Source organism: Hydra vulgaris, chromosome 12 (genome assembly GCF_038396675.1).
Source record: "Hydra vulgaris chromosome 12, alternate assembly HydraT2T_AEP".
NCBI classification, from domain to species: Eukaryota; Metazoa; Cnidaria; class Hydrozoa; order Anthoathecata; family Hydridae; genus Hydra; species Hydra vulgaris.
This window is the reverse complement of record NC_088931.1, coordinates 19,705,848-19,731,987: the sequence shown is the minus strand read 5'-3', so window position 1 is coordinate 19,731,987 and position 26,140 is coordinate 19,705,848. Positions and strand designations below refer to the sequence as shown.

At 26.6% G+C, this 26,140-nt stretch overlaps 1 protein-coding gene across 3 annotated transcripts in view; it reads left to right on the top strand.

Moving 5' to 3' along the window:
* The first annotated feature begins 1,767 nt into the window (after positions 1 to 1,767).
* Positions 1,768 to 26,140, top strand: part of LOC100208519 (FRAS1-related extracellular matrix protein 2) — a 37,015-nt gene continuing 12,642 nt past the window's right edge. For 2 of the 3 annotated variants that reach the window (XR_010642264.1, XM_065812470.1), the window contains exons 1-15: positions 1,768 to 5,061; positions 7,881 to 8,066; positions 8,161 to 9,322; positions 10,915 to 12,416; positions 17,213 to 17,338; positions 17,417 to 17,514; positions 17,632 to 17,785; positions 17,960 to 18,109; positions 18,606 to 18,815; positions 18,926 to 19,146; positions 19,237 to 19,387; positions 19,962 to 20,143; positions 20,313 to 20,594; positions 25,197 to 25,366; positions 25,926 to 26,094. Coding sequence is in view for 2 of the 3 variants with exons in the window: in XM_065812470.1 (XP_065668542.1) it covers positions 2,409 to 5,061; positions 7,881 to 8,066; positions 8,161 to 9,322; positions 10,915 to 12,416; positions 17,213 to 17,338; positions 17,417 to 17,514; positions 17,632 to 17,785; positions 17,960 to 18,109; positions 18,606 to 18,815; positions 18,926 to 19,146; positions 19,237 to 19,387; positions 19,962 to 20,143; positions 20,313 to 20,594; positions 25,197 to 25,366; positions 25,926 to 26,094 (7,416 nt within the window). In the remaining variant the exon portion in view is untranslated. The remainder of the gene's footprint in view (positions 5,062 to 7,880; positions 8,067 to 8,160; positions 9,323 to 10,914; positions 12,417 to 17,212; positions 17,339 to 17,416; positions 17,515 to 17,631; positions 17,786 to 17,959; positions 18,110 to 18,605; positions 18,816 to 18,925; positions 19,147 to 19,236; positions 19,388 to 19,961; positions 20,144 to 20,312; positions 20,595 to 25,196; positions 25,367 to 25,925; positions 26,095 to 26,140) is intronic. The other variant, XM_065812471.1, reaches the window with a different exon arrangement.

Here is a 26,140-nt window from a genome sequence, read left to right as displayed (position 1 = left end):
TTATGTGGTGATTACAGGAATCAGTAAAATTAGTATAAATCTATATGCAGTAATTAGCAAATCGTCTAATTAAAACGCTGTTAAATTTTTTGCGTTTTTAAAATAATATCATCACGCATGAATAAATCCGTGGCGTGAAATTTTGGTGCTAAAATTATGAAATTAATTTTTTCATAAAGAAAAATATGTTAGCTAAAATTCCAATCCTTTTTGGCTTGAAAAACAATGCATAGAACCATTTAGTTTTGACTTTATTTAAAGATGCCATTTTTGTGTAATATAAGCATGCTCAAATTACCCAGTGATTTTTATTGAAATTACCTAGTTTAAAGTCCTAAAAAAGCAGTGGTTTAAATTGTTTTTTTGAATAAAAATAAAATATAGTAAAACTTTTTAAATATTTTAACAATACTAAATATTTTTCTGTAATTTAAATTCAAAAAAATGGAATTTTTATTGTTCAAAGGTTTGAGTTGATAAAATTGAAAAAATAACAAACTAATTTTTTTTTTTTTTTTCTTGCGGAAAACATAGTAGTATTGTTTCAACAAAAAGTGGCTTAAAGTTTGATCTTTTAATGATAAGTTTTGTTAATAACGAATCATTATTTTCCAAAAATTAGTTCTAATTCTCAGGTTGGTATTTTTTTTTACAAAATTAATGTTTTTTTGTGAGCTAATTCAAAGTGTTCATATTACCAAGTGGTCTGGGTAATATGAGCATTTTTGTGACTTTTTTAAAACCTCTGTGTTTTTAAGAAAAAAATTCGGGTGCCCAAATATCTAAGTGGATCATGAGAAGGGATCCCTAAATATTGTTTATTCGCAAAAATTTTGGATCTAGCTTAATTATTTTTGAAATTATTCCAATTTTTGCTTAAGGTGCTCATATTACCCTAATCTACCGTATAGTATTATTACAGATTAATTACAGTAATACTATATTTAAACCTTGCCGTATCCCTAAGCCTAAGCCTGACCTTAATGCTGACCCAAAACAAACCCTCAGTCGGTGTAGCAGCTCTCCGCTGCGAATCAGGCTATTTGATAGTCGATATATGTACTTTACGTTCTCTATAAAAGTTGTTTATGGGGATATTTTTTTTACAAAAAAAGCAATGTTTACGGAGACAAAAAATTAACGGACACACTAAAATGTCCCCGATAATGCTAATGTACCCGTAAGTGTTTTTTTGTAAAATCTGTCCCCGTAATTGATGCTATAGGTGTATACATACATACATACATACATACATACATACATACATACATACATACATACATACATACATACATACATACATACATACATACATACATATATATATATATATATATATATATATATATATATATATATATATATATATATATATATATATATATATATATATATATATATAAAAGTATCTACAAACAATACAAATAGCAATAAAGGCAATACATACACTTATAAGCATTACGTAGATACGTTTAGATGACTTTAGTTCAGTTGAGTTTATATAAACAAGTTGAATACTTTTTATCTTTTTCTTTTCATCAATCTCTATGTAAACTAATTAATTTTTTGAAAAATTGTTACGTAAATTGATAAACGAATCACTTCCGATACCAAATAAAAATTGATATGGTAAAATGAAGTGTTTTTTTTTTTTTGTAATATTTATTTGTATTAAAGATGTTTTTATTTATTTATCTAATCTATTAAGTTGTTATGATAACACAGATTAATTTAAGATCAAATACAAGTAAAAAAAACAAAAAAAGCATTCAACATAAGCTTCAACTTTAAAAAAATAGAAAGATAGCTGAAGTTTGAAACATTTGTTTTAAAATTTTAAGTTAAACAAAAATATTGACGAATGTTTAAATATTGACAAATCTCAAAATACGTGTTTAAATATTGACAAATCTCAAAATACTTACTTTAAATAGCCTTTAAGCAAACAAGTTTTTATTTTTGAGTTTTTCTCAACTTCAATAAGCTTAAAAATAATTACATGATTATACACAATGATTCTCCATTGTGTGCACAAAAGCTATTCAAGCTCTTATGTGGTTTTCATTATGCATTACACGATCATGCAATTTTGAGGAAGTACACAGCTTGTTTAACATTACCACAGATTGTTTAACACTGAAAAACACTTTTAACTTTTTTAATGATTATATTGAACATTTTGCGTTGGGTTAGCAGGAAAAAATGAGGAGTTTAATTAAAAATAAAGAAATCGTTTTTAAAATGTTAGCTTAAAGTTATTCTATATATATTTTTGTTTTTAGTTCAATGGTAAAACCTTTAGACAAATTGGCTAAACTAACTTTTTGGGTCTTCATGTCACAACTGCTTGATTTTAAAAATTAATGTTTATCAATAGATGCTAAATTGGAAAAGCTAACAATACAAAAATGATGAATTGCAAAATGTATTACATATTTTCATTGCTCGTAGTTTTAATTAAATTTTCTACAGCAGCCGATGAAAGCTCGTATGTAATTACAAACGTGGTTTCGCAAGTGTCAATAATATCACACAAAGATGTTAGTGTTAATTATGGAAGAGGGGTAGTATTAAAACGAGAGAATTTTTTTATTCTGTACAATAAAAGTCAAATTTGCGAAGTGTCAACGGTAAAAAATGACTATTCAGAAATTGGAACAATATTACCTTCTACATTTCCTTGCAATTTTAAAGAAGGAGATGTGTCATACCAACATTTGGGTAGTATGACTCGCACTACAGATGTAATAAAACTCCAAGTCCGTTTAGAAACCGATCAGAAGGTAATAATTAAGCCCTTTGTATTACGAATTCAAGTCGTTTTTAAAAATTCATTAGAAGTTGTTACAAAAATAGAAAATTTGAGGGTGAACGAGATAAGTAACTTTTCAGAGGCAATAACCAAAGATGTGGTAAGATTTGATTTTGACAAAGAAACATACACGTGTAATGTTCGGTTATGCCATAGTAGCAAAAGTCCTCCTTATTATGGATCAATAGTTAATGCAACTAACTTTCCTCTCCAATTCAGTTATTTAAATCGAAAATACATGTCGTGTGAAGAATTTTTAAGCGGTTCGTTGTACTACTACTATCGTCGCGAAACTTCTTCTACGAACCGAGACTATATTCCATTGATGGTTGAAACTAGAAATATAGCATCCTACGTAGTAAAAAAGCGGGAGTTTTTTCAATTACCCGTTCGAATATATGAAGCTCCTGAAAACGAACCCCCTATAATAAATTATAATGATGCGCAGTACAGTTTGAATGTTGATCGGCTTTCTTTGACGGTAATTACTTCAAATATAATAAAAGCAGAAGATAAACAAACGAACTTCGATTATATTCTTTTTAACGTTACAAGTAAATATGAACCCAATGCAGGCTTTTTAGTGCATATTGAAGATCCAGAAAGACCTTTATCAACTTTTTATCAAAGAGAGATCAAAGATTTTAAGATTGCTTATAGACCGCCAATAAATATTAGTAATTTGCAGCATTCACAACAAGTATGGTTTGAAGCAAGAGACAGATTTGATGCCGCTTCCGTGCCGTTTTATGTTATTTTTGTTTTAAAAGCAACTAACACAAGAGCTCCTCAAGTAATTAAAAATACGGGATTAACATTAACTGAAGGAAAGTCGAGATTGATCACGCGAGATGCTCTTGAGATTAGAGATATAGATAACGAAGAAGTTGTTACTGTATCAGTTATTGGTGGGCTATTGCACGGAAAACTATATAAAAAAGGTGTAATCATTTCGACTTTTACACTTCAAGATATTGATGATCAATGTATATTATATCAACACGATGACTCAGAAACTACTTATGACAATGTCATATTGCGAATTTCAGACGATGTAAACTTTATTGACGTCATGTTTCTTATAACAGTTTGGTCTGTAGATGATCAAGCGCCAGTACTTACGGTTAACACAGGTGCATTTTTAACGGAAGGCGGAGTTAAGAGAATTGACGAGTTTGAGCTTAGTGCAACGGATTTGGATTCTGATGTTGAACAAATTACTTTTTATATCCTTAAAGAGCCAGATGCTGGTTACCTATGCTTGCGTAAATCTGTATATAACTTCGTTCCTGAAGTTCTCACTAATGTTGTTAATAATACTGAGAAGCATAAGCACGCTAATAATAAATGGGAAATTGTGGACAATGCTTACGAGATAAAGATTTCAGAGTTTACTCAGGCTGATTTATTTTGGGGAAATGTTTATTACAAGCATTATGGTAATGAAATATTTAATGACATATTTATGTTTTGCGTATCAGATAATGCAAAAATACCTAATCAATCATGCAAAAATAAATTTGATTTTTACATAACTCCTATTGATGACGAGCCTCCTGTACCTCACCCTAACTCCACTTTTCTGATGAATGTGAATATATTTGATAATCTAGTATTAACGCAAAATGTTATGCGATATACAGACGTTGATTCAAATGATAACAATTTAGTTTATTCAATTACTAACCAAGTATGTTATCAACAAAACAAAATATTATCAGAATACAGTGTTGGTTATTTTTTTAATGAAGAAAATCCTAATGTTAAAGTTACAAATTTTTATCAAAGTGATATAAACTTTTTAAAAGTTGTGTATAAATTTAACATATCAAGTTCCAAGTGTAAGTCAGTATTTATATACTTTAATGTAACAGATAGTGCTGGAAATTCAATATCTAACCAAAAGATAACTTTTAATATTTTATCAGGCATTACAAAAGCACCAAAACTTATAATTAACACATTAACAGTAGCTAATAGTGCATCATTTACAATCTCTTCAAATAATATTGATGTCAATGATATAGATAACTCAGATGACCATGTTTGTTTTTCAATTCTTGAATTGCCAAAATATGGTGCTATTTTACTTAATAAAATTAGACTTTCAAAAGGTACTTGTGTCAGTTTAAAAGATATACATGAAAATAAAATTAAGTATGTACATGATGGGACCCAGTCCAAAAATGACAGCATCCAATTTATCTTTACTGATGGGATTTATAAAGCTCAGATAGAATTACCAATTGGTATTTTTCTTTTTCTAACGCTTGTTAACGCTGCACTACGCACACACACGCATGCATACACATGTGTATAAATGCATATTTTGATCAGCAGTTCGAGGCATACTGTAATAGGAAGCTGTTAGGGGCTTTAGTAAATACATCAACAGTTGATCTCCTGTAATTCACATCCTCAATGGGTGTTAAAATATGTTCAAATAACAATATTCTTTAAATTACAGGAGTTCAATCTTTTATATTAAACCCTGATAAAACTGAAGAACTTGCTTAACTCAAACTGTAATTCAAACTCCTATAATTTGAAAATTTTTTTAAATTGAACAAGTTCTTCATTCGTTCAACTCTAACTCTCATTTACTCCTGGCGAGGCCTATATATATATATATATATATATATATATATATATATATATATATATATATATATATATATATATATATATATATATATATATATATATATATATTATTTATATATATATATATATATTTATATATATATATATATATATATATATATATTTATATATATATATATATACATATATATATATATATATATATATATATATATATATATATATATATATATATATATATATATATATATATATATATATATATATATATATTTATATATATATATATAGATCTATAGTTTGTTGGCTTTGGGAAGAGCGGAAGGAAAAAAGTGATTCTTACGCCAACACATACGTCACTTTTAATTACTTTTGACTTTCGTCCAACATTTTCGTGTTGGACGAAAGTCAAAACCATTAATTTAATTACAAATTAATTGTTATATAAAAAAACCACAAAAACGCAAATTTAATTGACCAGAATGTTTTTAAAAACATTCTGAATGTTTGTAAAACATTCTGAATGTTTTTAACAATATAATCATTGTTTTTATTTTTATTTTTTTTAATAAAATGTTTTTATTTTTATTTTTTTTAATAAAATGTTTTTATTTTTATTTTTTTTACTGTAAATCATGCGCGGAGTGTTGCTACATCGACTATCTTATAGCCTGACTTGCAAGGGAGTGCTGCTACATCGACTGACAAATAGCCTGACCCGCAAGGGAGTGCTGCTACATCGACTGAGGGTTTGGTTGGGGCAGGCAGTCTATCATTATTAAAAAAAAAAAATTCCGGTCTTGCATTTTACTTTTTACTTTTTGTCAACAAAATATGGAAAAAACTTTCGGACAACATCTAAGGGTTCTATATATATACATATATATATATATATATATATATTTATATATATATATATATATATATATATATATTTATTTATATATATATATATATATATATGTATATATATATATTTATATATATATATACATATATATATACATATATATATATATATATACATATATATATATTTATATATATATATATACATATATATATACATATATATATATATATATATATATATATATATATATATATATATATATATATATATATATATACGTATTTTTTTTTTTTTTATAGTAAAAGTTTTACGGTTATGGTTTATGGTAAAAATGGCTCTTAACAGCTCAATGTTTTTAATGATGACAAAAAATCAAGTAAACTTTATATAAAAACCATTACATTTAATTGAGGAAACTAATTAAATTTTATAATTTTTTAAAAAACCACAAAAATGCAACTTAATAGACTGAAGTTTATTTAATTTTTTTAATAAAAATAAAAACATTCAGAATATTTTTATCATTATTACATTGGCTGACAAATTGATAAAATATACAGGGAGTGTGTACATACACCCACTGGCTAATAAGTAGAACAGGCGAAGTTTGCTGCTACATTAACTGATAAATAGACATTTGCATGTCAGCTTATGTCATTGCTAAAAGTAGAATACTGAAAATCATAGATTTATATTTTGCTTATAATTACATACATAGACATTTAGTCATTTTTCATTCATAATCCCTGGACTATTTCTTTAAAAATCAGTTTAAAGTTATGGTAACAGCAACTGATTGGCAAAAAAGTTTTTAGGCAAAAAATTATACTAATATCTAGTGATTTTTGTAGAACCCAACTATTAACAATCAGGTTAATAGTTGGGTTCTACAAAATTTTAATGTTCATAGCAGCACCTGAAAAAAAAGCTTCATTTTAAAGAAAAAATTAATACTTGTTTTCAATGTAATGAAATGATCAATTTTACATTATTACATAATATTCTATTTGTATATGTGCTTAAGCTTATGGAGCCATTGGAGTTTCTTATTGCAATAAGAAGAATTATTAATGGCTTATTAACATAGCAGTAACACTTTGAACAGCTTCACAACGATTATGAAATAGATCTTCCTTATTATATAATATCTAATCAGATTTTATGACCTCAGAAAAAATATTAAATTACTTTAACTTTAATAATCAGTTAAAAAATATTTGATTACTTTAACTTTAATTGTCTTATCCATCAAATGTAAGCAATTTTAAATTTTTTACATTTGATAGATAAGATGCACCATTTGAAGAATACGTCTAATGGAAGTAGTGAAATCTCATCAGATTTCACTACCACCCTTATGTGTCAGTGTAAGTTCTATTCTGATCCTTCAATATTTCCAAAACATGTTTAATGATGCTAAAATACTGATGGTTTGTTAGTAATTATACAAATAAATTTATATAAAAAAAAATCTCATTTTAGTTTTAGAGTATCATTTTTTGATACTTTAGAATTAAAATTATGTATATATATATATATATATATATATATATATATATATATATATATATATATATATATATATATATATATATATATATATATTCATAGTTATTAAACCATGGGATGTTGATGTGAAAGAAAAGGATTTTTATAAAGAATATTTTACAACTTCTGAAGGAGGGGTAGTAGAAATCAATAAAGCTTTTATTCAAATGTTTGACAATAATGATGATGAAGATTTGCTTGCCTTTAATATAATTGTACAGCCTAAATTTGGAGTAATCAAGAAAAATGGTACTTTTATATTTTATATTTATTTTTCTCTGTATATATGTTGGTATATATGTATATATGGTAATGTTGTATATTCATTTTATGTCTGTTCTAGGATTTTCTCTTGTTAATACTTTCCATCTGAATGATATTACTGATAGTAAAATTGTTTATCAGCATACAAGTGGGGAAATTGGCTATGAAAAACTATATGATCAATTTGTTATTGGAGTTTCTAACAACTTAACTGGCTTAATAATAGGTTTCAAGTTTTTCAATAAAGTACTTCTAAATGTTGAAATCAGTCCAGTTGATAACCAGCCTCCAATCATGCTAGGCAATTTTGTTATCAGAGTTGCTGAAGGAGGTACTTCCTTATTAGAGGAAACAATGATGAAAATTGTAGATAATGACACTGCTTTGAGACATATAAATTGCAGTGTAACACATCCTCCTGAATTTGGTTTTTTTCAAATTATTTTGCCAGAGGAAGGTTCAGAGATATCAAGAATGGGCATTCCAATATTACATTTTAGTGCTCTTGATGTGTTTAACAATGATATAAGTTATGTGCAAAGCATTCATAAAGGATTTGAACCTAGCAATGATGTATTTCAGCTTCAGTGCACTGATGGCACAAATATTTCGCCTCAAAGTATTTTTCACATTATAATTAGTCCAACTAATGACGAAGTTCCAGTTATTTTTGTCCAGCAGAAAATTTATTGTGTTGAAGATGATTTTATATTACTTGATCTTACAAAAATTAATCCATTTGACCTTGATCAACCAGAAGATTTCATAACTATATTTGTGTCTAGAAAGCCGCTTCATGGTGAGCTGTTAATACAATCTCAGTTTGAATCAAAAGTTGCTATAGAGTTCCATAAAACAGTGTTAATGTCAGACTTTGAAGAAGCACTTGTTTATCAACACAAAGGTACAGAGACACTAAGTGATTCATTTGAAATTATTGTTTGTGATGGACTTCATAATACAACTAAGGAGATTGAGGTAACAATAGTTTCAGTGGATGATGAAGCCCCAAGGTTGACTTCAAATAATGGTTTATGTTTAGAAAAAGGAGAAACTAAAGTAATCACAAAAGAAAGTTTAAATGCAGTAGACACAGATTCAGACGATGCCAGTCTTGTTTACATAATAAGAACAGAACCTAAATTTGGTAAGCTTCAAATGGCTATATCATCAGTTATAACACTTGATTTAAGAGAAGGAGATAACTTTACACAAAAACATATTAATGAAAGAAGGATTAGGTTTGTTTTATGCTAATAATAATTTTATTTATATAGCAGAAAATTAATGAAAAAAATAGTTAGTTTGAAAAAATGCTGTGAATTATTTTGATTTTTTCTGATGTTTTTTTGCCTTTGTGTTAAGTAAATAAACTAAAATATTTCATTTGTTTTGGTAAAAAAAGCTAATTTTTTAAAACTTTCAAAGAACAAGCAAACACAGGTATTTTTTACATAATTTAAAAATAAAATATTTTAGTAAATTAATAAAATAAAAACAATGCTTTAAATAATTGAGCAATAATAAAAGTAATTATTTATTACTGGTGATTAAAAAAAGTAATAGGCAAGTGGTTATTAAGAGTGGCGTCACTCAATGATTGTTAAGAATGGTGTCACTCAATGATTGTTTAGGATGGTATCACTAAATTATTGTTAATGATGGTGACACTCAAAAATTCTAATTACGGAGTGACATATTATAATAGGAATTTAAAAAATGATGACAGTAACTGCTAAAGCAACACTGTTAGAGAAAGAAGAAGACTATAGACAAACAAAGAAAAGGTTTAAATAAACACAAAAGCAAATCATATTTCACTTAAAATAGAATGTAAAAAAAAATAAATAAAAGTAACAATTTTTAAAAGCATTTTAAAGAAGACAGATTCAATAACAACAAATCTTAAGCAACAAAACATAACAGAACATAAAAAACAGAAGAGTGGGCAACAGAACTAATTAAGTAGAAGACATACAGAAAATGTTTATTACAAAAAATAGAATTTTCAATAACAAAAAACTTTTTATGAAAACTTCACAAAGGTTGATTAGTATCTTGAAATGCATTTATATTCAAGCTTTTTAATTAATTTATTTTTTCTTAATTTGTTCTTTTTGTCTACTTGTGAATCAAATGGCAATGAATATATTGAGGAAGGGCTTTTGTTAAAATGCCAAAATAGAAGAATAAGAGTAGGTCATTGCTATATAGAGCAACTCTATTTAAAACCATGGTTGTTGATAAAAATATATAACAGATTTGTCTTATGTCTACAGAAGAATAAGCAAATAATTTAAAGATTCTACTCGGAAAGTTCTTAGAGCAATCCACAATCACATTTGATGACTTTCACAAAGTTATTTAATGGTTACTTTTATATTAATAAAATAAAAAAAATAAAAAATTTACTATGGATTCTACTTTGCTTATATTTAATAATAATGATTTCATTTAATTTAATATTTGATTGTTTTGTCAACATAATCACTTTTATTGAAATTTAAGCAGAAGGCTAAATATTTATAATGAAATAAGTATTTAATTAAGTATGTAATTCAAAATTAGCATGAAAAATTGTACAATAAAAAGGTAGGCTAATCTGGAAAATTGGAATTTGCCCATATTAAAATTTTTTGTTTTGTTATAGTTATATTTATTATTGTTATATGTGTATACTATAATTAAATGTGTATTCATAGTAACAATATAGATACTTAATAATAATAATTACTGATCCAGTTAAATGTAACTATATCATTATATAGAAGCTTCTCTTGCAAGAGGAATTGTTCTAGTTTTTAATAGGTGTTGTAAAGTAAATATTTTTCAGGTATACACATGATGCACATAAGTTTGGTGAACACGATGCAATTGTATTTGATGTTACTGATGGGTTGAACAAATTGATAAATCAAAAGTTTAATATATTGCTCACTCCTGAAGATTTGATACACCCATCGGTTGTTTTTAAAGACTTAATACTTATAGAAAATAATCAAGCCATTCTGACAACGGACTTACTGAGTGCTTCTGATTCTAATAGCCCTGATGAAAATTTGTTATTTACAGTTACTAAAATACCTCTTAGGGGTCATCTTGCAAACATAAAATATCCTTTTATTCCAATAACGAGATTTACGCAATTGCAGTTAGCAGAAAATAAAATTATTTACAAGCACACAAGTGCAGATGAAGTGAAAATAGATAGCTTTGAATTTGAAGTCACTGATGGACGAAATAAATTATTTCGCACATTTCGTATAAAGCTATTGGAGGTTAATAACAAAATTCCTGTATTAAAAATAAAAACCATACAAGCAACTCAAAACCGTAAGTCAGTCATAACTCCTTTTGAATTATATGCTATTGACAATGATACATCTAGCACTAAGATTTTGTACAAAGTTGTTGAAGCACCAAAATATGGACGGTTGTTGTTAGATGGAATTAATATTATTTCGAATTTCACTCAAAACCAAATAGACAATAATCGCATCTTATACCATCAAGATGGATCAGAGATTACTAGTGATAGTTTTACTATAAAATTAATGAATGAACATAACAGCGAATATTATTTGCATCCAGATACAAGCTTGATATTAAACCGACCAATTCGTATTTCTATTTCAACAAAGCCTTTAGATATTCAACCTCCAACATTAAAAATTAATAATGGTGCTACAAGTTTAATTTTAAATGACAATAGAGCTATATATATATTTCTACCAGAAGCTTTGGAAGCCATCGATAATGTATTTGACCCTTCCAAACTTCAATTTATTATTAAAAGGCATCCAAAAAATGGAATTATTGCCAGTGTTTATGATAAAAGTAGCAAGCTTTTGAAGTTTACTCAGCAAGACATCAATGAAAGACGGGTTATTTATGTTCTTAAGCAAGAAAGTGAAGCCATTAGTGATTTTTTTATATTTGATGTAGCAGACACCATAGGAAATAGGCTGAAAGAACAAAAATTCACTTTAAATTGGTCTTGGGTAAAATTTATTAAAAATAAATACACTGTTAAAGAAACAGACGAGTATATTAAATTGCATTTGCAAAGAAATGGATATTTAGAAGATGTTTCCTTTGTATCAGTGCATGCAATTGACGGAACAGCAAAGTATAAAGAGAATTTTGATGTTATAGAAAATCAAGTCCACTTTAATAAAGGGCAAACAATAAGTGAGATCAAAATTAAAATCATTGATAACAATGAGTTTGAAAGGTTTAAATCTTTTACCATCATGCTAAACACAAATGCTGTACAAACATTGATTAACCATGGTCACATTAACACATCTGTAGAAATTTTTGATCCTGAAGATGGTAATATTTTATGCTTTAGTTATAATATAAGTAGTTTTCTTTTTTAATTTTTATTTTATTTCTTTAATTTTTTCTTTAATACAACAGTTAATATATATATATATATATATATATATATATATATATATATATATATATATATATATATATATATATATATATATATATATATATATATGTATATATATATATGTATATATATATATATATATATATATATATATATATATATATATATATATATATATATATATATATATATACTAGCTGGAGTTACCCGGCGTTGCCCGGGCCAATATTTAAACTGGCTTACCTGATATCTGTACACAAAAATGGGCCCAAAAAATGGTCCCTCCTGAACCCGGGGTCAGGGGGCCCATTTTTGGGCCCCCTTGACCTCGGGGTACAGGGGCAAAACCCAGCTAAGAACCTTCTCCCCCTCGAGGACTACCCCCATGCCAAATTTCATCGAGATCGGTCCGGCGGTTTGGATTTCTATAGAGAACAAACAAACACACACACAAACACACATTGCCCTTTATATATATTAAGATATATATATATTTAAATAAACCCCTCAACCAAGCTATTATAATACAATAATATGTTTTTGCAAATGTTTATGCTTAGCCATATTTGTGGGTAAGTCAATACTATCCTCATCTAAATATTCCCTGTCACATCTTCACCATCACAATCATCATCATCATCATCATCATCATCATCATCATCATCATCATCATCATCATCATCATCATCATCATCATCATCATCATCATCATCATCATCAAGTGATAAGCAGCTTTGAGTTATTTTTCTTCTTTATCAATTATTTTTGTTTTTAAACATGGAATTTTTTTTTAGAATTACATTTAACCAATCTATTCTGCATTTTCAAATTGTAAGCAATAAACAAAAGCTTTGATACTCTTGTATCAGTTATTTGTTTTTGTATTTTAGATTTTTTGCAATGAAAGTTCTTTGTTTGCATGCTCAGTTACAAGACAATAATATCAAAGCAACTTTCCACAATAATGTTGTTGGTGCATATGCTTTACACAATACAACTGGGTTAAAATCCACATTAAATTTCCAAATATAGCTGCGACTATTTTTGCTAAATATTGCACTTGGCTAGGTTTGATAAAATATAGCCAAGTGCGGGTTTGTGACTGGGGCTGCATAAACATTTATATATCCTAAAGTATTTTTTGATCAAAATTCATGCTATGTTTTGTGTATATGTGCATATATAAGCATCATTATGATCAACATGATCATTGTAATCACTATTACCATCATCATCATGATAATTATCATCATTATTGTCATTATTATTATTATCATCATCATCATCATCATCATCATCATCATCATCATCATCTGTTATGCTGTTTCTCTGATTATGGTCAATGCTCAAATGACCTATTATCTCTATTACGATAAACCAAAAGTCATTCTTGCTTGGCTTCTTATTCAGCAAGTTGCATCCTTTAACTGTATCTGTCCCTTCATGCTATATAAACTTTTATTAATCCAGTTTTTTTCCTTTTACATCAAAAAAACTGTATAACTCTTCCCATCTTCATGTTTTCCTTTTTTATACAACCTATAAATTTTTAAATCTTCAGTTAACCGTTTCCTAGCTTTTTAACCTATCCTCTATTTTAAAGTAATTCATAATTTAATAGTGGTTGCTTGCAACCTTGTTGGAAGTAAATAAGATTTTAAAATTAAATAAGATTTTAATAAATAGTAAATGTAAGTATTAAATTATAGTATATAAAGTATTATAAATTTTTTTCTAGCCCCAGCTATAAACTTTTGCTAAATCTTATAATTTTGCCAGGTCCTGGTTTGCAAAAAGTCTCATTTTTAGCTGGAGCCAGCTAGTATTTCATTTTCAGCTGTTCTAAATACTTGCTACTCAGCTAAAAGTATTTCTGAATGATTTAACTTTTGACCAATAAATCTTTTGATCAAGTAAATTTGCAGCAAACTTACAGCAAATTCTTCATGTTTTTAACACCAGTAATGATATTCTCTTTTTGTTGTCAAGTCAAAAGTGTTGAGTTTTGCAACATATCAGATATCTCAGCTCAGTGACATATAAAAGACATGTGGTGCAGTAGACATTGATACTGCATCACCCTCTGATTCTAAATTCTGTTATAGGCTTCAGATGTTTGAAATCTAAATCCGTCCAAATTCTAAAAGGTTTCATTCAATAGCGCAGTATCTATTCAAGATGTTGCGCTTTCTCTCAGTTCCAATGAGTCAGGGAGTTGAATTATAAATAAAATGTAAAAAAAACGCTGTAAAAAAAAACTGGGGTGATTATCTTGTTACCGCAAGTATCAAGATGGTCATCATGTTAGGCTATGCAATGCTCAACTTTTGAAAAACTTGACTAACTTTTTATTTTATTTTAGTGTTTCCAAAATTATGTTGTTCTTAAATCACAAGCTAATAAATTTAGGCCATGAAAAAAACAGCTATATGTTGAAATCCAATCATTCATTTGCTATTAATATCTAACCTGCCACCATGTTAGATGCTTTTTTTTCTCATTTTTGATGTAATATTTTCATCTTCAAGAATCTCAACAATTTGACTGAGTATGTATTGTCCAGTGTGGAAATTTTATTTTGGATGGATACTTTTGATGTATATTGGAGTTAGAATAGCTTACACAAGCTATTTATGAAACATTACTTACACAACACCAACCATCTGTCATCAGAACAAATGTTTCTGACTGGATGTTAAATCTTGTTTGAATTTGTTTACTTGGTTGTATACTGTGTCTAAAAGATAACTCAGGGCATAACACTTGGGAGGTGATCAACCAGGTTGAATCTTTTATAAAAAGTTAGTCCAGAATCCATTTTCTAACATGGTAAAAGAGCTGGCTGTTGCATAAATTGCTCTTGCATATTGTATGTTTGTTTCATCACACTCTTGTGCTGAAACTTTATCATAAAAATATCATTTTTTTGATTGCCAGTATAAATAGAAGTTGAACTGACAGCCTTTTTTTATGTTAAAGATTTAACTACACCTTTTTGTGTTTAAGTTGGTCAATTTTCAATTTATTTTGACATTTTTTCATTTCAATTTGGCACTTTTCACTATAATTTGACATTTTTTCATTTTAATTTTTAAATTGGCCAATTTTTATTTAAGTTTGGCACGCAAAAGTAACACCTTGCCAGTATTCTCCATTTGAAATTTAATGCCAACGCACAAAAAAACGCTGGCAGGATGGTCTTTTTTAAATAAGCCTGCGCGGTTTAAAAAAAATAATTATTTTCTAATATTTAAATAAAAATAGCGAACAGAATGTTTCGAATAAATACTAGATAAATAATTTTAAAAAAAATGTAAAAAAAAGTCATTTTTCATAAAAGTTGCACAAATAAACAGTTTTGTTCCAATTTAAAACAAAACCCTTTTAGTTTTTTGGTAAGCGGTTTTTTATGCGTCGCCAAAGTTTTTGCGGGTGTGTGGGCGAGCGTGAAAAGACTTGAGCACGAAAGCACTGGCTTAATGGAGAAGACAGCCTTGCAAAACTTACACCTCGCAAAACAAATAAAAATCAATTTATGAAGAAGTAATTATAAATAAAATAAAAATATGCAAAACAAATTTCAAATTATGAAAAACTACATGTAAAAACACTTTTTGGAAAACTTTTTCTTTTGAAAATTAATTATTTATTTCTTTAAGAAAATTAATTATTGTTTGTTGTAAAAAAATGCCATCCACACTCATTTTACCAATGACATAAATATTTTTTCCTTTTGGGGTGCATTTCGAGGTGCCACTGCACAGGTATTGCGCTTGAATTGACCATTGGAACATGCAGCGAAAAGATTATAGTTTGTTTATCTATCCAATTTGGAACTTTGCCATCATCAACAGTTCACCAACAGTTCACACATGAATGAAGCTCAAAAATAATACTTTGAATTTTTTTTGAGGTTCATTTGCAGCCTCTGTGTTTATTTGCTAAGGTTCAGAATGAACATCTTTATTCAGCTTAATAAATTTTTAAAATTTGTTTGGCTGATAAAATTTTCATGCCAAGTTAAAATGAAAATTGCCCTTATTAAAATGAACATTGCCAACTTAAAATGAAAAAATGCCAAATTAAAATGAAAATTGGTCACCTTTATTAATAAAATTCATGAATAATTATTGTATATATATTATAAGTTAATGTTAAATTGTTCGTCAATTTTATAATGTTAAATTATTTGTTGTTTCTCTTGTATCACCTGTTCTTAGGTTTAAGTTCATAAATTTAAATAAATTTGTGGTCTGTTACTAAATATATTAATAACTAATGTTTTATATTTCTTAAAAGAGTTTTTTTTTTTTTTATTCATTTTTTTTTACTTTTTTATTTTCTTTATTTTTATTTTTATGTGAAGTGTATATGCATAAACTAATATAGCCAAGGCACAACAGAGTGTACATACATCAACTAAGGGTTTTGGTTTGGGCAGACTTTTTATTAAAGAAAAGAAAAAAAAAGTTTATTCTGTTCCCGACTTGTTTTTCAGTATTAGATTTAGAACTATATAGTATCAAAAAACCATAATATAACTATGCAAGAATGCACATACTTACCTTGTTCAAAAATCCCCTTAAAATCAATTTTTCATAATTAGGTTGTTTTTTGAGCCTAACAGTTAAAATAGTATATTTTATTTATTGTAATATATATAGTCATTAAAATCATAAAAAAATCATATAAATTTAATTGTAGAAACAATATTAACTATATTTAGAGCCAAGGGTTGAAGTTGCAGAAAATTTTATCTCAGTTGAAGAATCTATTGGAGTTTTGCATATACCTTTAAAACGATTTGGTGATTTGAATGATTTGACAAGAATCATTTGTGAAACAGTTTCTGGTTTAAAATTAGTATATTTTTTGTAAATAAATACATTGAAATTTTCAAAAAAATAAAATAATGTTTCCATTTTTCTAGTTTCAGCACTTGGTACAAATGGCGTTTCTGTTTTATCAGGACAAGACTTTATTTCAAGAATGACTTCAGATCCACGAAACATCATTGACTTTAAAAAGGTTTTCTTTTTTAAAATTGAACTTTTGGTTTTGATTACAAAACCATATTTAATTTAACTTTATATATTAAAATTATATAATAAAGTAATAAATTAAAAATATATAAATGAATGTTAGAGTGAGTATCAGCAAGACTGCTTAGTTAAAATCATTGATGATAGTTTGTATGAAGATGAAGAGACTTTTATTGTTAAGCTTAATGCATATTATGGTGGAAAGATTGGTTTTGCTTCTGAAACTAAAGTTTTAATACTGAAAGATCCAATGGATGGTATAAATTTGCATTTTGACTTCAATATTAAAATTGTGTAATGTCAATATTATTATATTTAAATGTAAAATTTAGTTTACATTTAAAAACATTTTTTTTAATGTATTATTTGTTTTTATCTTTTATTTGCAACTATGAAATATTTTTATCTTTTTTCTTTATGTTTTTATCTAGAGCCTTATTTTTTTATGAGCTCACAATTTTATGTTGTTTCTGAAGAAGAAAACAATATCACATTTTCAATTCTAAGAAGTGGCACTGATTTATCTATGAAGTCTTATATTTCAATAGTCACTGTTGAAGATACGCCTCTTTCTGCTAAATGTAATTCCAACTTGATTAAATTAAAAATTTCTAACCTCATTTTTTTCTTAGTCATTATATTTGTTTATCATTATTATTTTTATTATTATTATTTTTATTATTGGTTATTATGTCAAATTATATATTAAAAATTGGCTTTATAAATAAATGAAAAAATTTGATAAAAGAATAGCACTAAAGAATTTTTTTTCATATATAAATACTGCTACATTAGCATGTGAATGTGTAGATGCTGGGATTACTTATTGGCTATTATTTTGGACTTATTGTTGCTTATGATGGTTGTTTAGGTGTAAGTAAGACAGTATAAGTTATTTTGACATTATAAGATTTAAACTTTTCTTAAGTTTTAATCCTAACTTTGGGAGGTATGGAACTTAAACTGTATTTAGATTTATTTTATAATTGTATTAAAGTATAATAATTGTGGAGCAGGTTTTTAAATATAAGTTTTAATAATATTTACTGCTATAGTAAATTGTTTTTTAATTTTTAGCCAATGTTGACTATTTACCTATTGCAACCACATATTTATTTGAGCCATATCAGAATCAAGTTTTTGTAACAGTTCAAATTTATGATGATGCTGATTACCCTTTATTAGAAGGAAAAGAAACATTTTTGGTGATCTTAAAAGAAGCTAAAGGTGGAAGAATTGCTCATCCTTCAAATGCTACTATTACCATAGATGATTCTGAATCTGATAGTAGGTTTCCATATTCTTTAAATTCAAATATAACTTGAAATATTTAATTATGTTAATCCATAAATGGCTATGATTATTTTTTTAAATTTATTACTGTTGTTTTAATATAGAGCCAATCATTTATTTTGAAAATTCTCAGCATAATGTTGATGAAAATTGCCGCAATGTTTCTCTCAGCATTTTAAAGTCTGGAGACTTGCAACATGAATCTCTTGTGCGTTGCTATACTAGAGAAGGTACTGCTAAAGCTGGCAAAGACTTCAAAGAACGTAGAAATGCTGACAGCTCATTAATATTGTTTAAGAAAGGAGATTTTATAAAAATATGTTTGGTATGCATGTTGCTGTAAATATTTTTTAAATAAATTGTGTGATTAAATATTATACTGTGTTAAATATTTTGTAACGTTTTTTTATTTTAGGTTGAAATTTTTGACGATACTGTTTATGAATCAAATAAAAATTTTGAAGTTTTTCTTAGTACGCATGGAGAAAATGTTGATGGCAACAAATCAGCTAGGTTTTTAATTGGGAGAAATCATAGAAGTATTGTTGAAATCAAAGACAATGATAGTCAGTTGAGAAACTTTGATGTTTCTTTTTATTTAATTTATTTCTTTATCATAGTTAACAAATATGCATAGTATATATGTATATACTAGTATGTTTGTACATATATTGTTTTAAAGAAAATTTCCTCCTTTCAATAAAAAAACAAATATTTACATGGCTGTAACAAAGAGAAGACAAAATCTTGTTACCAAACTAACTTTTCATTGTTGGTGGTGTGATTGTAATAACAAACAGTATTTTCATTATATCTTTATATTAAATTTATAACAATAGTAGTAATGCAATAATAATAATGGTAATGATAAAAATAATGATTATGATAATAAAAATATAATAACAATAATAATTGTAATAATAATAGCAACAACAATATCAATAAAAATCATGATAATATTTGAAAATTACAAAAAATATGATTATAAATAAATACTAGCAGTGTTTTGATAATATAAATAGATAAATACTAGCAGTGTTTTGATAAAATCTAAAGACATTGCAAACCCATATCATTTTTATTTAGAGTTTTTACTATTTTATTTATTTATTTTTTTTAATTTTTTTAATTTTAATTTAGAGTCTATTATTGAATTTAAACAAAATCGTTATCATGTTAAAGAACCATTTTCAAATGATGATAAAACTTCTGTAACCATCTCAATCCATCGCACAGGTGATGTTTCATTACCTGAGTTAGTGACTGTGTTTACAAAGGATGGTTCTGCAAAATCTGGTCAAAATTATGAGCCATTCACAAAAGTAAAATTATTTGTAAAAAAAATTTTTAATGATGGTTTTTTGTTATGAGAGTTGATTTTAAAATTAGTTTCACCTTTTGTCTTCAATACTATATTGAAGACAAAAGACTAACTTTTTTATTCAAATTTTTTTATTAGTGCTTTTTGATCATTAGCATTTACTCTTTAAGTTGTTAGAATTTTCACCAAACGTTACAAAAATGGAAGTGTCAGTTTTAATCCTCTATGATGACCAGTTCACCTTACGAACAGCATTTTCATTGCATCTGTATATTGAAAGTCAAAAACTATCTTCATTAGGTAATGCTAGAACTGTCATTTATATTGAAAAGCCAAGAGACCAAGTTGTTCTGTTTCCATCAAACCCTGTTGTAGTCTCGTTAAATGATTATGACAATGTTGCCAATGCAAAAATTCAGCCAATCAATGGTTATCCATTAATTTGTATAACGGTAACTATATTCTTTTGTTTGTGTAACCAGATATCAAACAACTTAACCATTATTAATTTGTCTGATATATATATATATATATATATATATATATATATATATATATATATATATACAGCGGTGGCCAAAAATTAAAGACCACTCATTTTTTAGTTGGTTTCTTAATCTTTAAATTAAAATTAAGAAGATTCTAGTTGACATATTAAATTTTTTTTTTAATATCTTGTTAATTAAAACATACGGATTAAAGTGGTATAATTTTTTTAATCTAATTCTAATTAAATAGCGTTTAACTTATTAAAAAACTAATGAGTACTTATAAATCTTCTTTAAATAAATTAGACAAAATTTAACGACCACTTTCAAATCTTTATTTTGCACTTATTAAAAATAATAATCCATTATTTATTTTAACTGTCTTAATTGCTTATTACGTTGGCTATAAAATAAAATGTCGAAACCTGAGTTTCGATATCAAATAAACATTTATTTTTTGAATTGCAATAAGGATATAAAAATATTGCAAAAATGCGTGCAAAGATCGAAGAAAAAGACAGATACGCGGCTCTTGTATTAAAAGAAAAAAGCTATAGCATCAGACAAATAGCAGAAAAGCTTGGAAGGTCTCACTCTTGCATTATTAACGTAATTTAACGATACAAAGAGACCCGGTCAATTAATGATTGTCATAGGACTGGACGCAATAAAATTTCAAATGACCGTGATGTTCGCTCGTTAGTGAGATTAATGAAAGAAAACAGACAAGCATCATCTACAGACTTGTCTACGAAATGGACACTGTCAAATGGTCTGAAAGCAAGCCCGAGAACTGTGTGAAGGGTCCTCCACAATTTAAATTATTTATGGCGTGCTGCTGCAAAAAAACCACGCTTAAATAAAAAACAAAAATTTGCCAGGAAAGAGTGGTGCAAACTACATAAAAATTGGTCAACAGATCAGTGGAGCCGTGTGGTCTTTAGTGGTGAAATGAACGTTGAGGTAGACAATAGAAAAGGTAGGGTAATGTTGCGTAGACTTCCAAGCGAATGGTTTGATGAATCATGCATTTTGAAACGAACAAAACAAGGCAGTGGTTCAATAGGCATTTGGGCCTGTATGAGTGCCTGTGGAGTTGGCGTTTTTCATTTATTCGATGGTAGACTCAACAAAGAAAGGTACAATGAAATTTTGGAAAACTCACTTATTCCTAGCATTGATTTATGGCAGTTGCAAGATGGATTTATTTTCCAGCAAGATAATGCGCCGTGTCATAAAGCGAATGTTGTTAGCGATTGGTTCAATTCTAATAAAATTCAAGTGCTTCCATGGCCTGCCAATAGTCCAGACTTGAATCCAATAGAGAATTTATGGTCGTGGCTTGATCACAAGCTTGGTAAAGAACAACTTTACAATTTGGAAGATTTGAAATCTTCTATCTCTCATCATTTGAAAAATGTGCCTGATGAAGTAATCAAAACTTTAATGAATTCAATGCCAGAACGAGTACAAGAGTGCTTGAAAACAAATGGAGGAACAACACGTTTCTAAATTATTTTTTTATTGCTTTTTGAAATATTTTTGAAACTGGTCTTGAAATTTTGTCCAATATTTTTTCCCATTTATATTTTTTACTAGTCAGTTTTTTAATTTTTTAACATTATTTTGTAAAAAAATTATAAATTCTTTTATGATAAATATAAAATACAATAAAAATTCTTTCTAAAAATGTTTTTCTTTTTTTGATACCTTTTTCCAAAATAAAATTATACTTAGGTTAAAAATAAATTTTGAAAAAAAAAAGAGTGGTCTTTAATTTTTGGCCACCGCTGTATATATATATATATATATATATATATATATATATATATATATATATATATATATATATATATATATATATATATATATATATATATATATATATATATATATATATATATATATATATACATATATATATATATATATATATATATATATATATATATATATATATATATATAAATATATATATATATATATATATATAGTTTGTTTTCTTTGGGAAGAGCGGAAGGAAAAAAGTGATTCTTACGCCAACACATGCGTCACTTTTAATTACTTTTGACTTTTGTCCAACATTTGCGTGTTGTCAGAAAGTAAAAACCATTAATTTAATTACAAATTATTCGTTTTTTAAAAAAGCCACAAAAACGCAAATTTAATTGACCAGACAATGTTTTTAACAATATAAACAATGTTTTTATTTTTATTGTTTTTATTAAAATGTTTTTATTTTTGTTTTTTGAAATAAAATGTTTTTATTTTTATTTTTTTACTGTAAATCATGCACGGAGTGCTGCTACATCGACTATCTTATAGCCTGATTTGCTAGGGAGTGCTGCTACATCGACTATCTTATAGCCTGACTCGCAAGGGAGTGCTGCTACATCTCTGAGGGTTTGGTTGGGGCAGGCAGTCTATCAATTAATAAAAAAAAAAAATCCGGTCTTGCATTTTAACTTTTACTTTTTGTCAACAAAATATGGAAGAAAACTTTCAGACAACATATAAGTGTATATATATATATATATATATATATATATATATATATATATATATATATATATATATATATATATATATATACAACCCGTAGATGTTGTCCTAAAGTTTTTTCCATATTTTGTTGACAAAAAGTAAAAATTAAAATGCAAGACCGGAATTATTTTTTTTTATTAATTTAGAGACTGCCTGCCCCAACCAAACCCTCAGTCGATGTAGCAACACTCCCTCGCGGGTCAGGCTAAAAGATAGTAGATGTAGCAGCACTCCCTTGCGGGTCAGGCTATTTGTCAGTCGATGTAGCAGCACTTCCTTGCGATTCAGACTATTTGTCAGTCGATGTAGCAGCACTCCCTTGCGAGTCAGGCTATAAGATAATCGATGTAGCAACACTCCGCGCATGATTTACAGTAAAAAAAAATAAAAATAAAAACACATTATTAAAAAATTAAAAATAAAAACATTTTATTAAAAAAAATAAAAATAAAAACATTGTTAATATTGTTAAAAACATTCAGAATGTTTTTAAAACATTCTGGTCAATTAAATTTGCGTTTTTGTGGTTTTTTTTAAAAACGATTTATTTGTAATTAAATTAATGGTTTTTACTTTCGTCCAACACGCAAATGTTAGACGAAAGTCAAAAGTAATTAAAAGTGACGTATGTGACGTAAAGTGCGTAAGAATCACTTTTTTCCTTCCGCTCTTCCCAAAGACAACAAACTATAGATCTATATATATATATATATATATATATATATATATATATATATATATATATATATATATATATATATATATATATATATATATATATATATATATATATATATATATATATATATATATATATATATATATATAGAACCCTTATATGTTGTCCAAAAGTTTTTCCATATTTTGTTGACAAAAAGTAAAAATTAAAATGCAAGACCGGAATTATTTTTTTTTATTAATTGATAGACTGCCAAACCCTCAGTCGATGTAGCAGCACTCCCTTGCGGGTCAGGCTAAAAGATAGTAGATGTAGCAGCACTCCCTTGCGGGTCAGGCTAAAAGATAGTAGATGTAGCAGCACTCCCTTGCGGATCAGGCTATTTGTCAGTCGATGTAGTAGCACTCCCTTGCGAGTCAGGCTATTTGTCAGTCAATGTAGCAGCACTCCCTTGCGAGTCAGGCTATAAGATAGTTGATGTAGCAACACTCCGCTCATGATTTACAGTAAAAAAAATAAAAATAAAAACATTTTATTAAAAAAACAAAAAATAAAAACCTTTTATTAAAAAAAATAAAAATATTGTTTATATTGTTAAAAACATTCATAATGTTTTTAAAAACATTCTGGTCAATTAAATTTGCGTTTTTGTGGTTTTTTTAAAAAACGATTTATTTGTAATTAAGTTAATGGTTTTTACTTTCGTCCAACACGCAAATGTTGGACGAAAGTCAAAAGTAATTAAAAGTGGCGTATGTGTTGGCGTAAGAATCACTTTTTTCCTTTCGCTCTTCCAAAAGACAACAAACTATAGATATATATATATATCTAGATATATATATATATATATATATATATATATATATATGTATGTATGTATATATATATATGTATATATATATGTATATACATATATATATATATATATATATATATATATATATATATATACATATATATATATATATATATATATAAATATATACACAGATGTATATATATACATATATATGTATATATATACATATACATGTGTGTGTATATATATATATATATATATATATATATATATATATATATATATATATATATATACATATATATATATTTATACACATATACATGTGTGTATATGTATATAAATATATATAATATATATATATATATATATATATATATATATATATATATATATATATATATATACATATATATATTTATATACATGTGTGTGTGTATATATATATATATATATATATATATATATATATATATATATATATATATATATATATATATATATATATATTAATTTAGCTAAAATAGTCATTCATATTATTTAGGCATGCAACCCAAAGTTTCCAATATACAAAGCTACAAAAAATCTTTGTGCTGCTATCAATAACAGTTTAACTAAATATAAATGGCAAATTTCTTCATCAAATAATTTACTGTTTAAAGATATCACAATGAGCTTGTTTTTTACTAATCCTTACAAAATTACTCTTGATAGGCAAGTATTATTAAATAAAAACTTTGAAATTTGTAGAAATTACACTGTAATCTCAAAAGATATTCTTTTTATAGCAGTTAAAAATTTCTTTTATCTTTTGTCAGTTTTGAAAGAGTTATTCGTTTTTTGCATTAACAGTTTCATAATTTAAACTATTCCAATTGTTACTTGGTTTATAAAAAGTTATGTTTCAAAAGTTTGTAGAATATTTTCTTTCGCAAAACTATAGTTAAGGGTTGTTATTTTTTATGTCTAAGTGTCTTTATTTCAATGTTTATCATTGATATAAGTTATTGGTTTTAGAAATTTGATCACAACCACACACTATTCTGTATGCTTGTATTAGGTCTCCACAAGAACTTTTTTTTTCTAATGAATCTAATATTAAAGTCTGTTCTCATAACTCATTTGATAGAATTATTTTGGTTGCTTTTAAACAAAGTGTTTTATAAGTTGCTTATTGTTATAAACTATTTAAGTATAGTTTACTTAATGATGTTTGATTATAGTTTCATATTTATATTTATATATTATTTATATATTTTTTAATGACATTTAGCATATATTTCTCTGGAGGATCGCAGGTTAGATGCATTGCACAAGCCTTTACTAATCAAAATTTACCAGGTGCCACTAGTGCAAGTATGCCAGTCACAATAGATGCAAAAAATGGATTATGCATGTCAACAAAAGAAAGTCAAATAGATTCAAAATCTTTTTCAGCCCAAGTAAAGTTTGTTGTAACTATTTTTGAAAATGAGTTTTAATATAAAT